Source organism: Neofelis nebulosa, chromosome 5, assembly GCF_028018385.1.
Source record: "Neofelis nebulosa isolate mNeoNeb1 chromosome 5, mNeoNeb1.pri, whole genome shotgun sequence".
NCBI classification, from domain to species: Eukaryota; Metazoa; Chordata; class Mammalia; order Carnivora; family Felidae; genus Neofelis; species Neofelis nebulosa.
Genome location: NC_080786.1, coordinates 25,342,770 through 25,360,290, shown reverse-complemented (window position 1 = coordinate 25,360,290; position 17,521 = coordinate 25,342,770). Strand labels below are relative to the sequence as shown.

Genomic DNA, 17,521 nt, shown 5'->3' with positions numbered 1-17,521 from the left:
GAGAAACCCATATGCCCAGGGGTACAGTCTGTCCAGAAGAGATCTCCCCTCCTTTAGTCCTCAAGAGATGGCACTCAGAAGCTGACGCTGCTAAAATGGACGGGGGTCTGTTTCCACTATGGGGAATTTGGGAATGCTCCAAAGGCACCAGAGAAAAGAGTGAGACTGAAGACTTGTGCGGGGGGAGAACTGGCTGAACACCTACATCAAAACCATTAATTCACTTGTCACTATCAGGAAAATTAAGAAAATGTGTTTCTGCCCAACTGGATGCCAGCCACACCTGCCTATCATAATGTCAACATGTGATGGAATAAAGGCCTATCTAGTGATGTGCTGGTAAATGCTTACAACTGGCTCTCTGAGGCGTGGTGGGGGTGGGAGGGTGGAATACTAATTTCTAGGCTTTGCCAGTTTTCATGGTGCGGTACTTCCACAAACACAATTTCAAGCTACTAATGACTGAATCCGTCACTGAATACGGAGTTGGAAAGAGAGGCACAGAACCAGCTTCACAAGCTGGTGCACACCACTGGGCCCATTGTGGGTCTTAAAACCCTACGCCATTTCCCAGGATCTCTGGAGAAAAGCCACAGCATTCCTGAAGTGTGTGTGTGTGTGTGTGCGTGTGCACGTGTGCGTGTGTCCATGAGGGAGAGAAGGGGACGAGGGACAATGAGGACATGACCCAACACCAATAACACCAAATAAATTAATGCACAAAAATAGGAGGTCAAGAGAAAAAAGTTCAAACATCTGAGAAAGAAATAAAATTAACAAATCAACCTAACGGAAACCAATCTGCACAGCCAGGAAAACTTTCTGAATAAATGTTCATCTTTCCTGACCTAGCCTCTTAACCCATAAAATTGACCTCTTCTAATTAAAAAGACAATCATGTCCTTATTTTAGTTTGTAACTTTAACTTCCTCTCACAAACATTTTAGATAGGATGCATTCACTCCAGTTACCCATCAAGGTTACAGTTAATTTCAAAGGCTGAAGAAAGACAAGCCACTGGGGTACTTTTCCTATCACAACTTTCATCAACTAACACACAACCACAGACATCTGGTGAGAGTGGCATCTATCCTGTTCTTTTAGACACTGGCTCTTGAAACCGTGAATCAGGATCTCCCTTGTGAAAAAGGATTGCTGAGGCCCATCCCCAGAGTTTCTAATTCAGTCCATCTGGGGTGGGGTCCAACAATCTGCATTTATAGCAACTTCCCAGGTGACGCCAATGCTGCTGGTCCTAGGACCACACTTGGAGACTTTGGATCAAAGCCATCAAATCACCTTTCTTGAGGAAACCGTGGTGCCCTCCCTTAACAGCCATTTTAATGTGCTGATGGCAAGAGATGTTGCACACGTCCCGTGACCCGTCAATCACTTCCACACATGCACCTGTTTTTGGTGCAGCCACATGTGGCTTGCTGTGAAGGCTAAGTGTGACAGAGCAAACAGAGTTACTGAGTGTTAAAGCCTGTGGGCTGTTTTAATAGGGTCCTTAAGATCCTCAATTGGCACCCTTGTTATTTCATCTTTCATCTGACCACATGAGGTGGGCTGGATGAACAGCATGGCCCCATCTTAAATTCAGGATGTTTAGGGACCCGAGGCGGGGTGTGTGTGTGTGTGTGTGTTGGGGTGGGGGGACATGAGACCAAGGTCAGGCAGGGGGAGCTGGCAGAGCCTGATGGCAAACCAGGTCATGACCCAATTCCTTACTTTCCTTTAGGGCTCCTGGCCCCTCATCTAACTGGGCCCTGGATGCTGTGTTTTTGGAATTCCAACTTCTGATTGATTAGTACAGTTTTCCATTGTACTCTGTCCGCTTCCTGGCAAGCAGTTACTGCACATCACTGCCCAGATGCAGGCATGCCTGCTCAGAACTGCTGCCAGCGTAGAGGACAGGGGACAGACCGCTGGGGTGCCCACCGCCCTCCAGCAACTAGGTGAGGGTGTCGCCTGCCATCAGGCTGCAGAGGGCACAGCCAGAGGGCACAAAGATGTGGCAAGCACCCACTGTCTGGTGGGTCCCGGCACCCCATGCCCCTCACAAAGAGCTGAACCCACACCTGTCTTACTCTGGCACAGAGAGCCCGGTTTGGCAAGGCCCCTCCGAGCGATGCTAACCCTGTGTTTTTCCAGGGCCTCCTCAAGAAATCCTTTCAGAAATCAGTCCCGCATGTTTAAACAGCTTGCCCGTTTACACCCAAGATGCTGGATGGACCAAGAGATGAGTCTGAGAAGCCCACCCTTCTACAGTGCCCTCAAAGTACACACCGGCGAATCTCAGAAAGAAATCAGGTCTTAGAATGTCCCAGTGGGACGTGGCTCAAGGAATTACTCTGCCCACAGCAGTTTGGTGGCTTCAAGGGTCAACATCTCTCAAGGACATCCTTCAGCATTTATTGTGTAACCTTGGGCCAGGGACCTAACCTCAGTTTCCTCATCTGTGAAATAGGGGCAGTCATATACTTGCCTCATGGGCTTTTTGTCAAAGATTGAGTGTGTATGCACCAATTTCTTCCAAGGATACTTGGCAGAGGGAGGCATAAGGTCTAACACCAACAATCATGTTGCTCTCATTCCGGTGGACACAGACTCTATGTTGGCCTCACGTATGTCACTTGGAGTTTCCAGTGATATGCAAATGAATGAAAGAAGAACCTCTTTCCACCCAATGGTCCAGCACGCACACTATTTTTCCTACAGAAAGGGAAAGTGGGGCCCATGCCCCAACTGGAGGGCACAGAAGCATTTGAAAGGGGCCTTGTAGGTCTACCCAGGTCAAACTGCCTTTCAGAGGAAAGCCACAGCAGACACGGTCAGACCCAGCAAGCAGATAAAACAATCATTGTCCAAACAAAGGAAGCACCACTGCCAATCTCACACTTACTTCCAGGACTGTCCATTGTTCGACAACAATAGCATCATAGCCCTGCATGGTTTTGCTATCTTCTGTGGAAACAGCTTCAAAGATGAATACTCCATCTGTCAGGCTGTGCAAGGAATCTGTGGAAAAAGAAAAGAGGCGGGGGGAGTTCTGTAAACCGTCTGTGGCAGAAGCCTTACAAGCAGCAAAAATTTTCACTGCATTCATTAATAATCCCAATCAGAACATCTTTTCAGCATGTTAATTAAAGAAGGCACACACAGCCATAGAGTCTAGCCCCATCAGAATGAATGAGACTAATTTACCTCGCAGTTCTGAATAATATCCTTGATTTTATGAGCCCAAATTTCATTGTTAGCAATCACCATTTGATTTCACGCGTTTACCTTCTTTTTCACGCTCCAACGTCAGGATGCACTGGGGAGAACTTATTCAGGGCAAAACACAGTCATTTAGAGACAGTTTTTAGAAGAAAACTATATTTAGGTGGAAGGTTTTTTTAAAGGGGGGATAGATATAACACAGCAGATCTGAGTTTGTCGGATGCACTCTAGATGCGCTGATTCTTGGAAGTTCTCATCATGTGGACAGCTGTACAGATGATGCTTTAGCTCTTGTCAAGAGGCAGAATTTGAGGGAAAGGGGAATTTTCCCAAATGATTTACCACTGAAAATGTTTCCTTGGGCATTGCTCTGGTCAGCGTGCCAGGTTCTGAGTTCTATATGATTCAATAAATGTACGTTAAACATATAACAGGATTCAAGAAGGATTCATTGTCTTAGGCAGTGAGAGTATAAAGAAAATTACAACAGAGTCCCCGCCACAGCCGAAGACATTAAGGGAGGTGTTTTCTGCCGCTCCTCCTTTTTTTAATATGGCTTTTAAATGCCCTAAATTCATTTAGATAAGAGATTGTGGGAAAGAGGACTAGACAGAGAAGCAGGTGGTTTGGATCCATGCTCTATCATGAAAAGTGACGTGACCCCTTTCAGGGACTGGGTCTCTCATCTGTGACATGGGAATGTGTACACAGAATCACTCCTGGTCCCTAGATTCTAATCTACAAATCAATCACACCATTAGGTACTGAATTGTGTCCTCCCCCCATCCAATTCATACGTGAAGCATTAACTTCCAAAGTGACAGTATTTGGAGGTAGGGCCTTTAGGGAATTAACTAAGGTTAAATGAGGTCATAAGGGTGGGTCCTAATCTGGTAAGACTGATGTCCTTACCAGGAAAACACCAGAGGGACCCCCCTCCCCTCTCCCTGCACAGAGGCAATGCCAGATGAAGAAGAGAGAAGGTGGCTGTCTGCAGGTTAGGAAAAGAGGCCTCAAGTAGAAACTGAATTTGCCAGCACCTTAACCATGGACGACATCTAGCCTCCTCAACTCTGAGAAAATAAATGTCTGTTATTTAAGCTATCCAGCCTGTGGTATTTTGTTATGGCAATTCACATTAAAAATATCTTTAGTGATATACTATTTTTATTTTAGAAGGATAATTCACATAATAATATGATTTTTTTTTTAGAAGAAAGGGAGATAAATTCAGAAAGTCCTTTGTATTACATTGGAGTTCAGGAACTGCCAGCATTTTCCAGAAGCCACAAAGAAAAAGACAGACAGATGTAAATACTTAACAAATATTTAGCTTCTGTCTTCCACTAGACCTCATAAAGACAATTGAAAGGCCATTAAATGAGAAAATTGTTTGCAACAACAAAAATAAATAAATAAATGGCTAAGCTTAACATTCTTTATACGTGTATAAAAAGCTTATGGTGGTTAAGGGAATTTTAACTGTACAATCTTTTAGGAGAGCAATTTCACAAGGTCTAAAGAGCCTGAAACAAAAAAGTCCATCTTCTTTGACCCAGAAATTCTACCTCGTTCAGTCTATTCTAAGGAAATAACCACTAAAGCCATCAAATATTTATCTACCAGCATGACTTATAAATTCCTGAAAAACATAAACAATCTAAATGCTCAACAATTCAAATATTCAACCATGGAAAAGTAGTCGAATAAGTTAGGAGACTTCCATATAATTAAATACTATGTGGCTACAAAAAAATCATGGGAATGTAATGATTCAGAAAAATTCCTTAGAGACAATGTTATAAAGAAGAAGAAAAAAACAGGATACAAGCCTGCGGTATGAGCTGTATGTGAATTTTTTTTATGTTAAGAAGGGTTAGACAAACTTTAAGGAAATACATAAAATCTAGCAGCACTTATGATTGGTGGGATTAGGTATAATTTGAATTTCTTCTTATCCTTTTCTACAAGATTAATGCAAGAGTTAACACAAGCATCATACAAACAGACAACACAGATGAAAATGAATTTTCTTTTTCTCTCCTTTACATGGCTCTTGAAGGCAGAACTCGAATCAAAAAGTTTTAGGAACTATGGGGAGAAAATGTGAGTACAATATAAACAGAAAGTACCTTCCTTAGAGTAGTCTCAAAAACGGAAGGTAAAACCTCAGAAGAGTGAGCACTGTGTTCCTGGAAGCATTTAAGCTTATACTGAAAACACTTCTAGCTGCTCATTCATTCCAATGCCTACCTAGCATCTATTTTGTGCCAGGTACTCCTGTGGTCACCGGAGATCTTGCAGGCAGCAAGACATATGAAGTCTCTGCCCCATGGAGCTTACCTTGCAGTGTGGGGAGGGAGACAGTGACATAATGTTAGAGGTGATAAATGCTATAAAAATATCAAATGGGCTAAGGGGAGAGAGTGCAGGTGGAGGCAGTAGTTGGGTATTTTTCAAAACGGGTCTCCTCATTTTGAGTAGAGATATGTACTTAACCATGCAAGGAAGGCTTTTGGATCTTCAGGGTTTAAGAGTTAGGTAGAGGATACAGCTGGAGTAGGGATGCACAGTTAATGAGGGGTAGCCAAGGACCACAAGAGCAGTGGAATCAGGAGAGAAGAAAGTCAAGACTAAGATGATGGGTGGGACGACCAGCTAACTAGGCACTTATCCATGTGACTTGTTTGGCCAATGGGATATTAGCAGGTATGATGCAACAAGGGCTTCGCAAGCCCTTGTGGTTAAACTTAACCTCTTCTATCTCTGCCACCACTTTGAGAGGACATGCCTCAGCTGCCCAAGAGCAGCTCAGCTTAGATCAGCTGACCCACAGACCTGAGAGTGAGCCCATCTGAGATCAGCAGAACTGCCTCATGGAGTTGCTCCAGCCAACCCACCAATGTGTGAGAATAGTACTGTTTTTAGCCAATGACTCTGGGGTGGCTTGTTACACAGCAGTACTGTGGCAATAGCTGACTAATACAATGCCCAACCTAAACCTAAGAAATATGAGACTGGTGTACTTTGGTTGGCTTGGGGATATTCTTGATTATTCCAGAATGACCAGCTCAATGACTCACAGCCGTGAGACTAATTCCTGGAGCACAGCAGCCTTGTCCAATATGACGAGATAATACTCCATTTTAAGTGAGATCAATCTAAGTTCATCAGCACCATGCTCCAGTTTCTTATTTGTTTCCTAAACTGAGAGTGTGTTATCAAACAGCCTTAGCAAAAGTACTAAGGTTGCCTCTCTCATCTGCTCTGCTAAAAAGTTTTCCCCAAGTGTTTGTTTGCTGCCCTCCTAAGAAACGTTTTACAGAGATAACCAGCGAAGAACAGGGCTTCTCTTTAAACCACATTATAGGTATTTGGGGCCTCAGGACAAGATGAACCATAGTAAAGTTCACTTTTAAAGTTCTGAAGAATAAAGATCCAGCTGGAGCTCCTGCCACAGTAGGAATACCCTATAGAACCACTTTGAATAAAGCTTTCCCAAGTCCTGACCTGGGGATGCTTGAGACCAGAATACATTCAATGATTCCCTCAGGATTAGACCAACACAGCACAAATCCCCACAAGACTCCTACCAAAATATGTTATCTCCAATCTCCAAAGTCTTTACGTACAAATCTCAATGGAAAACCTCCAAGACCTTAAATTGTGCCTATCATTGCTTTAAGTAATAGAGTACCCAATTTGGCATAAATATTACGATGGTATTTAGCCTGCCGACAGTACCGTGCAGTGGAGCTGAGGTCCAGAAGAGGGAATGAGACACCATAGTCCATCCAGACTTCCTTTCCCAGCCGCTGCCTGGCTTTCTCTGCTTCCTCCCTGGTCACAGGCCTGGGAGGAGGGCTGTGTGGTCAGTGGGGAGACGTATGGCCAGACTTGGGGTGTGCAATAGGAATAAACCAGGTCCTTATTTACCAGCTGCTTCAGCCACCGTCTGCCTTCCAGCCCCTCAGCCCACTGCTCTGCTATTCTGAATCCGGAGTGCTGATTCACCTACTTAACTACAAAGCAAGTTCGGAATGGCTGTCAAAATTTGATCATCTGTAACAGCAAAAAAGTCAATGAACCACGGAGAGCAGACAGCTGGGCTTTTAAAGAGCCCCTTGTTTTGGCGGCCTCGTCCACTCCGCGTCTTCTCATTACCTTCCTGGCTCAGCCTTGCTGTGATGCGCACCGAGCTGGGTATAAATAGGTCTTTCTTACAGCGAAGGCTCCCAATGTAAAAGGTTAAATCACCCTACATCTATGGAAAACACTCCATTATCACTGCATTTTTTATTAAAGTAAAGATGCTTCCCTACTGTGCACAGAGAGGTATTTGCCCCAGTACTGTATAAATATTTGATGCCAGTCTTTTGGCAAAAGGCCACCTTAACATTCCAAGCTTATGATTTTATAAAAAGGAGGTGTGAATAGGAGATTTGCCCCATTATTCCAAGAGGTAAATTCTGGGAGGGCAACTGTTCTTTCCCTGCAGCCTCTGAGACCTAGCAAACTAAGCTTCAGGCTTATCCTCGGTGCTGTTCCCCAAAGTCCAGCTGGAAATGTGCACACCATGACAAATGGTCAACGTATGTGGTCTAATTATGCGAGATGAAAAAAGAAAACGTCACCGTTCTCCTTTTAACAAGCTAGATTGGACTAAACCGTCCCCACTGAGGTAGCTGGCCTAACAGATTTCCTTGAGTCTCTGAGAGCCCCTTCTCCCCATCAGAGGCTACATGGTGCTCACGGCACCCTGTATGTGCCAGGAATGGCACGTCCTGATTATATAACCATAACTGCACATGTGACTGCTGTCACGATGACCTATGACCCCACCATAAATGTAATCGCCGTTTAACCAATCCTGGCTAATGGTGCCATGTTGCTCCCCGATCATACCGTGCCTAATTGACTGATATTATCAGAAGAGTGAGCAGGTCTACTGCCTTCTCCTTCCTGAGCACTCACAGCTGCTGTTGGCCTGCCTTCACTCCTGCATTCTAACTTTGAAGTGGTGAGTGACCTAGAGGAGGTACAACCCATCTTCAGTTGCAGCAAGGTGAACCCGCAAGTTCAGAGCCATTTAACCAACCAGACGGGGAAGAAACACTCTGATTGGGTGTTTGCTGGATGTGAGGCACACGCCCAGGCACAGTTCATAGTTTCTCCCTGAATCCCTCCCCCACATCTGCAAGGCTAATCATTCCCTCTTAGTAGGTGAGAAAATGGAGGTCTCAGAAGTTAAATCACGTGTCCATGTTCAAAGGGAATGCAAAGGGCAAAAGAGATCAAAAGTATGATTTGTTCGATTCCGAAGCCTGTGCCCTTTCAGTAACTAACAGGTATTTACTGAGCTAGCACTCTGTGTGCTGGGCGCTGCGGCTCCAGCTAGTGGTGGCGATGAACATCTCAGGTTCCCAGCCTGACCACTACACCATCCTCCATGTCTGGTGTTTTGGGTGCCATCCCAGGGATGTCACAGTGAGACTGGCCTTAGGGCTTCAGTTTGGGGCCAAATCTATGCAGACGCCATGCTTTCCTAGATGGGACAAAAAACACACTTGGAAGCGGAGTAGTTGTATCTATCGACCTAAAGGAGAGTATATAGCAATGAGAAGAAATGATCTGCAACTACATGGAAAACTGTGGATGGATCTCACAAATACAACGAGTGAAAGAAGCCCAACACAAGAAGGGCGTTCATTCACATACTCCATTCATATGAAGTTTACAACTAATCTATGGTGTTTCAAGTTGGGACTATGGTCATCCCCTGGGAACCAGGGACTATGAGGGGCATGAGGGGGCTTTGAGGGGGCTGGTACACTCTGTTTCTTGATCTGGTGCTGGTTACAGAGACGTGCTCACCTTGTGAAAATCTTCTGGGCTATATCCTCATAACGTGCATAGTTTTCTCAATATGTGCTATACTCCAATAAAAGGGTCATTTGAAGATGTGCCATGAATAGAAGGGAAAATGCATCTATGGCATAAGGGAACTCTACCCCCACATTAGTAAGTGGCTCCTCTGAAACAGAGGCCATATCTGTAATCAGTAGGCCAAACATTCCCAGGCAGTGGCTGCTGGAAGCACCTGGGATTGCCTCATCTCTCTTCCTTTCCATTCCGCCTACACCTAGCTCTTCAATTCCCCGGGTTCCTGTGATACACGCCTGAATACCGGCTTTTCCCCTCATTGCCATCGGCACTACCGAGCGTCGTCCAGAAACCTTCATTAGTCACCTTCTGTATACAGCACACGGTGTACAAACACTGGGGTGCTAAGAAGTACAGATGCAGAATCTGCCCGAGGGTTTGTAGTCTCCACGTGAATGTAGCTCTATGTGTATTCTACTTGAAACTGGTACACTTTGAACTTGTGTATTTTGCAAATATAAAGTAATTTAGGTTATGCTGGGCATCAAAAATGATGATATAAATACTGAATGTTATTTGGATTTACATGTGGCTGGGGTATCAGGGACAGTCTCAAGGAAGACAATCTATCAAAAGGATAGGAATGGAGGAACATGTAGGTATAATGTGTCTCCTGATGAGATGCAACTTTAAAACCCAACAGCATCTAGAATGTACTGTGGTCACAGTGCTTAATTTATCAAGGCCTTAGAACTAAATTCCAGTGTACAGGATACAGAGGCTAGAGAAATTAGGTAAATGACATCACAAGGCACCTAACACAGACAAATAATGCAGGACATTCAGCAGTGTACGAGGCTGGGTTTATTTCAAACAGCGAGGCTTATAAAAAAGGACTCTTTTAGGTAAAACTTGAGAAGTGAGGATATGGTCACCATATGCAGTGCATAATGCTGGACTGGATTCTGGTTCAGACCATCAGACCACTTGCTGCCAAGGACATTTTTGAAACAAATGAAAACATGTTTCGTTTTTTAAAAATTTCTTTTGAGAGAGAGAGAGAGAGAGACAGCGAGCGCAGGGGAGGGGCAGAGAGGGAAGGAGAAAGAGGATCCCAAGGAGGCTCCATGCTGTCAGTGCAGAGCCCAACGTGGGGCTCGAGCTCACAAACCATGAGCCAAAATCAAGAGTCAGACGCTTAACCGAACGAGCCACCCAGGCACCCCCAACTGAAAACATTTGAATGTGGGATGGATAAAGACGATACTGCCAGGGGTGTAAGGACTGTGGGGCTAGGAGAGGGTGAGGGGAGGGCCACTGGAGCAGAAGGAGAGCCAGCACAGGGCCAAGGGAGGGAAAAGGGAGGTGGGAACAAGGATAGGGCAAGGGCAGAACAAACGACAAGGCCAGCCAGGGGACACAGGGAAGACCAGGGCAGGCAAGGAGAGTTGATGGTGGCAGCCGTAGCATCGATGGCCAGTGATAGCAGCAGGTACTCTGCAGGCCTGGAGGCCCTTGGTGAGAAATCAGGCTCCTGCTGGGTCTTTAAGAGGCTGGGCACCCAGCTCCACTTTGCCCTTACCTTGGACTCCTGTACCTACTCAACTCCTCACCAACGGCAGAAAGATTCCCCTCCGGGCCTCTCCCATCTGCTGACAACACAGACTCTAGCTTTTGCCTCATCGGGTGGCGTTTCTGTGTGCCTGTCTGCCCTGCTGTCTGACCCACCCCTGGACGCAGCCACACAGGTGGCTGGCAGTCCAGGCCCTGCTACTTTCCTAAGGGTGACTCTGAAGCTCCCCTCCCTTCTCAAGGATCACCCAAGGCCTCACTGGGAGCCTAAACCTCTTGCCAACACGGCCACCTCTTTTACCCCCTCCTCACATCCATTTTCCCTAGCCTGACCCTTCTTTCTTCCTACTGCTTTCTTGCCACTTACTAGCTGGCAACCTTGGCAATGACTTAACCACTCTGTGCCTCAGTTTCCACAGCCGTATCACAGGGATAACGATGGTATCTACCTTACTGAGTTGTGGGGATTAGATGAGTTGCTGTGTTTGAACTGCTCAGACCAGCACCAACCCATAGTAACTGCCACGAGACCATCAGCATCATTATGCTTCTCTTTTATCTGTGCCGCTGCTTGCCAGGGCCCAAGGGCACAGCCACCCCAGCTGAAGACACCTGGTCCTTCTAAGGCTTAATAAAAGGTTCCAGAGGAGGAGCTCTGGAGACTCAGCAGAAGCCCAAACTTGAGGACCGTTAAAGTCTTTCCATGTCCCCGAGGGGTAAAGGCTTGAAAACAGGAGCTGGAGTCTTAACTGAACGATTCAAGCTAAAACATCACCCTGTTTATGGGACAAAGTTCTCATGAGTTTTATGACTCTGTGGAAAATATTTCAGAGTATAAATATCCATTTAAGAAGCAGGACTGGTGTTTTTCCAGGTGGCAAACAGCTTAAAGATGTGCTTCTAGCTCTGCCAGGTTTACTTGTAAGGACACTAATTATCTTATTAGAAACAGGTTCCTTTTTATAATTATGATTAGCTTGCCTCTTTTTTTTTTTTTAATTCTGGGAAAAGAGCATATGTATATTTCATCCCTGCCCAACGGAAACCTTGGGCTTTTCCAGAGCAGAAACACCCTGGCCACTGAGCATTACTCCCAAGTCACATTCCCCCCACATCGAACCAGACAGGGCGAATTGCGCTTGAAGTTTGAGTGGGTTTAAATAAATTTTGTTCTGAGAAATTTTGCAGCCATCCCCGAGACTGAGACGTGCAGCTGCGGCCGAGCCGTAGACATGTCATAGGCTTGGGGCTCGGCTTCAACAGTTGCACTTGCCAGGGGAAATTTCATGTTCTGTCTTCAAGGCAGGAAGGCAGGATTTACTGCAGCTAAAGCCAAGGGAGGATATAACAGCATTTCCGACACTCAAGTCAAATCTGAAGAAAAAACTGTATGAATTCTCTGTGCTTTTGGACTCAAGGTCAGAGAATGGTGTAGGAAGAAGGAATAGGAAATTATCTTGATTGCCAAAGCCATAATGGCCCAAAAGTTCACATGGCATTGTGAACTTTCAAGGTGTCCTCTCTTGAGGCTCAGCTTGCCCCAGACATGCTGGGCAGTAGGACCAGAGAAAACTTCCCTTTTGATACCCTAATTCTCTAAAGTGGGGCCACCTGTGTAGCTGTTACCTTCAGTGCTTTCCTGAACATTTTTAAGATGTTAGTATAACTGGGGCACCTGGGTGGCTCAGTCGGGTAATCGTCTGACTGTTGATTTCAGCTCAGCTCATGATCTCATAGTTCGTGAGTTTGAGCCCCAACATTGGGCTGTCTGCTGTCAGCATAGAGCCTGCTTTGGATCCTCTGTCCCCCTCTCTCTCTGCCCCTCCCCGACTTGCTCTCTCTCTCTCAAAAATAAATAAACATGAAAAAAAAAAAGATGTTAGTGTAACTAACTATAGGTTTCCCAGGGTTAAGGATGTATGGCCACAGAGACCCTAAGAGAAGATAAAAAGTGTGGCTGCCACAACCCAATATGGGTGATGGGGTGTCCTTATAGGAAGCAGGAAGCGAAGGGCTCCTCTCTGGACTCCTCTAATACCAATGAATCAATCAGGGCTGTAAACATCTGCCCCAAGTAAATGCAACTCGTGTTTTATGCTGAATCTCAAAACAGACCGTGATGTTCTCTGGCTTCTGGGACCTCTGCAAGTATGCAGGGCCTCCTCAGGTAGAGGGAGGTTTCCAACCTTGCCGTCAGAGAACTAAATGGACTCTTCATTGGTTGTATTCATGAAATGTATACTCTAGAACTGCATAATACACTACTAGCCCCTAAGCATATATAGTGATTTAAATTTAAATTAATAAAAATCAAATAAATTTTTAAATTCAGGTCCTCAGTCATCCTAGCCACATTTCAAGTGGTCAATAGCCAGGTGTGAGTCGTGGCTACCATACTGGACAGCACGGATAGAGAACATTCCCATCATCACAGAAAGTTCTGCTGGATGGTGCTGCGGGACATGTATTCTTAATGAGCCAACCACCTTTCTTAGGTCATTCATCCATTCTACGAATGGTTGCGACCCCTTACACTATACAATGCCTGCTGCTACTGTATTAACACATTAGCATTAGATATTGATATTTAGACAGGAACAAGGGACTCACATCCAATTTAAGACCCGGCTGTTCTGTACAAAGTTCTATGACTTCCAGATGATTTAAAGTATGTACATTCAGAACTAATACTGATGTCTCCAGTTCTAAAGATGTTTGCTGGCATTTCAAGGATTGAATCCAAACTCCGTTCCTGACTCTGCTAATTCTTGGAGACAGAACTGCTCAACAGCCAAGACGGCGGTGTCAAAGCCCCCTGCCAGGTTTTGCTGGGATCAACAAATTTGGTGTTGTGTTGCACTTAGAAATCCTGCTGACTGGCAGCCTTCAGGATCTTTACGTGCTGGCATGTTAGCCCCACTCCCCAAACCGCCTCCCGGCTTTGACGTACCCTAGTCACTCAACCTGCCGTTGTGTTAACCCCAAACCCTTTCTCCGCTTGACGAGTTTCCCCATTGTGGGCAGACCTTCTGCCTTAGAAGGGCAGCCATCAGCAGTGCTGTACCCCATGTTATCTCCCTCAGAGACGACGCCTTACTGGGGAGGGGGTACCAGTGCCGTGAGACCCAGAAACAGTGTGTATCTCTACAGAGCTTACAGAAACTAGGCAGTTCAATTCATTTCTCAGTGGTTAATTCCAAGGTGCTGCTACTGCTACTTCAAACGGTAATAGTGTCTACAAACAATTTGCACTTTTGGAGCGGCAGGATCCCAGGGGGTAATTAACGAACGGGGAATAATCTTTTTAAAAGTCTTTAAAAGCAACATAGATTGAGGCCACCATCAAAACCAGAATCCCTTTGTTTTCTCTGTCGTGCTAGAAGATACCTGGCCGACTGACTCCTAGAGAGGTTTAGGGAGCACAGGTGGTGGTTTTTGTGGAAAATTCCTCAAGATGTTAATGAGAAATCAAACGCAGCATGTTCATCAGCTGTGGGGCTTTCTGAATGGGGCAGGCTCTAAAGATGGTCTAAGATGAAAAGAGAAGCAGAGTTCGTGAGGGCTGCCCAAGGTTTGTAACTTCCATACCATTGACCATGCCAAGGTAGAAGACTGCATTCACCAGCATGCCTCCTTTCCGGAAGTGGTCACTCATGTGCTCCAACCAGTTGGCATCCAAACCGCTCACCGTCTGGCCATTCTTGGAGACCCGGAGAGGAATAGTGACCGGATAGTATTGCCGGCACTTCTGATGGCTCTTCGGCTTGTTGAAAAGGGCGAGGATCTCCATTTCTGTTGGGATTTGTAAAGAAGGTGGGAGAGAAGAGGTCAAAGAGTGATAAAAACCTGCCTCATCGAGTGTAGTGAATCTCTTAGGAGCCTGAAGAAATGATATCAAAGGTAAACTTTCTGTTGGGTGGCACTATTGCCAAATAATAAAACCTGATTTCAGGTAGTAAGTTAGGGAGCCTTGAAAGTGACATGGACGTCAAAGGTTGAGCTTCCAATGGCGGGCGGGTGGCACATGGGTTTTGAATCTGGCATGTAATGAATAGCTGTTATCTGGGATCAATTTGTATAGTCAGGTGTTTGTAAGGACATGGTAGACATTTCTAGAAATTCATACAAAGGTGTTTTGGAAGAAAAAAGTGGACGTATTTGGGTAAGAGCTGGTCTTTTTTATAAAAAAAAAAAAGGTGAATATACAGAGGCACATAAAAATAAAAATACTACTCTAATTCCAGGAACCTTGTATACCCTTGAACTCACTATTTATAAACTGCAGGGGTGTTTCCTGGGGCCGAACCCATAATACTTAATCAAGTACATCGAAAATACACCACTGATATGTAAAAATAAATATGTTCCCGTAAATGAGGGTTCCTGCCTGGAGTGGTAGGTAGGTGGCACTGGGAGTGGGGCTCTGAGCTTTCCCTTTCCTTCATTTATAGCTCAGTTCTTCAAAAATCAATACTCACTAGCACCCAGAAGCTGACCTGCGCCAGCTGTACGTGCTGCTGGGCCATGAGTGAACAGTATCAGCCTCGAGGAGCAAATACCTGGAATTTCAATCTAAGTCCTGAAGGTCTTTTTTTGTGTTACTCATTTAGTCAAGCAATCAGAGTTTACCCAGCTTAAAAAGCTTTGCTAACACAGGCTAGTCAGGAATAGGCTTTGGTTTCCAAAAATATCTATTGGAATAATAAGAAAATCCCCACCCTTCTTTCAGAGAAATATTTTAAAGGTCGTAAACAATGGCTGACATTAGCAACAAGGACAAAGTATGCTCATGCTCCCCTCAGGAGAGACCTGGCCTAGACCCACGTTCCGGGACCCTGTATCCCCTACTTCAGTACTTCACAATTTTGCAGTGTCCAAACACTTGCTGAATTATTCTTCTTTTAAACAGAATTGCTTTCCTTTATTTAAATAAATGAATTTAAAAAGGAAACTTTGTTTCATGACCATAAGGGAAACAACTACCACTTGCTATAAACAGAAGGGAATGATGAGGCACATTAACACCAAATATGTCCATCCACACAACATCTAAAATTATCCCACACAGGTACTGTATTCCGGGCAAAGGAAGTCTTTTACAGCTCCATCTGAGCAAACACCAGCAGGGATCTCTGGGGAGCAGTGCCAGGCCACGACACTTTGTCATCAACAAGAGTTAAGCTACCAGGGGGGCCATTTCTATCCATCGGATAGAACCAAATAGAAAGAAAGAAAGAAAGAAAGAAAGAAAGAAAGAAAGAGAGAGAGAGAGAGAGAGAGAGAGAGAGAGAGAGAAAGAAAGAAAGAAAGAAAGAAAGAAAGAAAGAAAGAAAGAAAGAAAGAAAGAAAGAAAGAAAGAAAGATGCCCATCTTCAAAGATGGCCACCTGGATTTTAAACAACCAAATCTGGCCTATTTATTATTTCCACCCCAAGTTACCTTTCTCAGTCCATTTGCCTGACTCCCACCAGTAAATGCTTTCCCACAAGAAATTAGGGCTTGGTGTACAGAGGTGGCAATCAGACTATTTCATGACTTTGAAATACACACTTGAGGAATGGAGTCATGCAAAGAAAGGTTTGCCATGGAGGGAAATCAAGCATTGGACTGGAGCTGGCGGGGACAGGATGTGAACTACACGATCAGGCATTTTCCAGCCCAAGGTGCTAGGTGTCCAAATAAAAGCCACACCTACTGAGGACAAGAGGATAAGCAATGCTTTCGTGAATCCCTGACTTCACCTGGATTTCTTCCAAAGCAGACCCTGTAAGTTTTTGAGTGCCAGCAGTTTATTTGGGAAGTGATCCCTGGAAATCCCTCCCAGAGAGGGAGTAGGGGTAGGAAATAGGGAAGAGAGGAAAGCCAGGGAAGGGTGCATTACCGAGCAGGTTACTGCTACGGCCATTGGGGCTCACTTAACTGCACAGAACATACCTCCGATTGCCTTGCCACGGGGCAAGGAAGCCTGGGCATTTCTCTTCAGGGATTGAGGCTACTCCTGAGGTATGAATTCCCTGGGGCAGTGGCCTGCCGGGGCCTGTTCCCATTCCAGACAACGCCTCCAGGCAGAGGCTAAGAAAGCTGTCCTCAGGTGACCCAAGGTGGACCAGAGCACCAGTCACCATAATCTGCTATAGTCAAGCATGAATATATATAGATCAAAAAGAAAAAGAAACCACAACCTCTATATGGAAGAGGTGAGTAGAGAATTTGACAGTGGCCGAAGTCCAAAAATACATGACAACACTTGATCAACCAGAATTCCCCACTTGCATGGTAAGACAGAAACACAACTTTCCCAAATGCGTAAAGAAACAGAAAAAGGGGAAGGCCAAAAGGGGAAGGGAGGGTGCTGGGCGTGAGGTGAAGGGAAGACAGACTGCCGGACGGACGAGGTAGACAGTGCGGTGCTGACGGAGCCCCAGCTCTCACATCAGGATCCTCCCCAGGGAGAAGGGCCGAAGCCAGAGACAGAAATAAATTTTTCAGGAAGGAAACGCTGCTGGAATCAAGAGCCTCCAAAAGATTAGTAGTGGTGAAATATTGGGAGAAACCTGATTTCAGATGTGTAACCCTTTAGTTAACTCCCCTGTCCTGCTGTATCCTTGGCCATGCTCCTCCTTCTCATTACTTACATGGAAACCGGCCAAGAGAAACTGTCCCCAAATGGTGCCTTTTGATGTTTTAATATTCTGATTCTCCAACACACATCATCACATGAGCAAGCACCGAGAGTTCCAAAAAGAAGTCCCAAGTTTGTTTAAATTTTTTCAGCTGCTCTGTGACTCTGCCATGACCCCAGCTGGAAGATTTTTCCAGACATGGGACAGAAAGTCCCAAA

General features: G+C 45.3%; 1 protein-coding gene across 3 annotated transcripts in view; it reads right to left on the bottom strand.

Annotated features, from left to right (window-relative positions):
• Positions 1–17,521, bottom strand: part of RFTN1 (raftlin, lipid raft linker 1) — a 209,802-nt gene that overhangs the window by 42,170 nt on the left and 150,111 nt on the right. For all 3 annotated transcript variants that reach the window (XM_058729815.1, XM_058729813.1, XM_058729814.1), the window contains exons 6-7: positions 14,269–14,472; positions 2,906–3,021 (exon numbers count right to left, since the gene is read on the bottom strand). In XM_058729815.1, the coding sequence (XP_058585798.1) occupies positions 2,906–3,021; positions 14,269–14,472 (320 nt within the window). The remainder of the gene's footprint in view (positions 1–2,905; positions 3,022–14,268; positions 14,473–17,521) is intronic.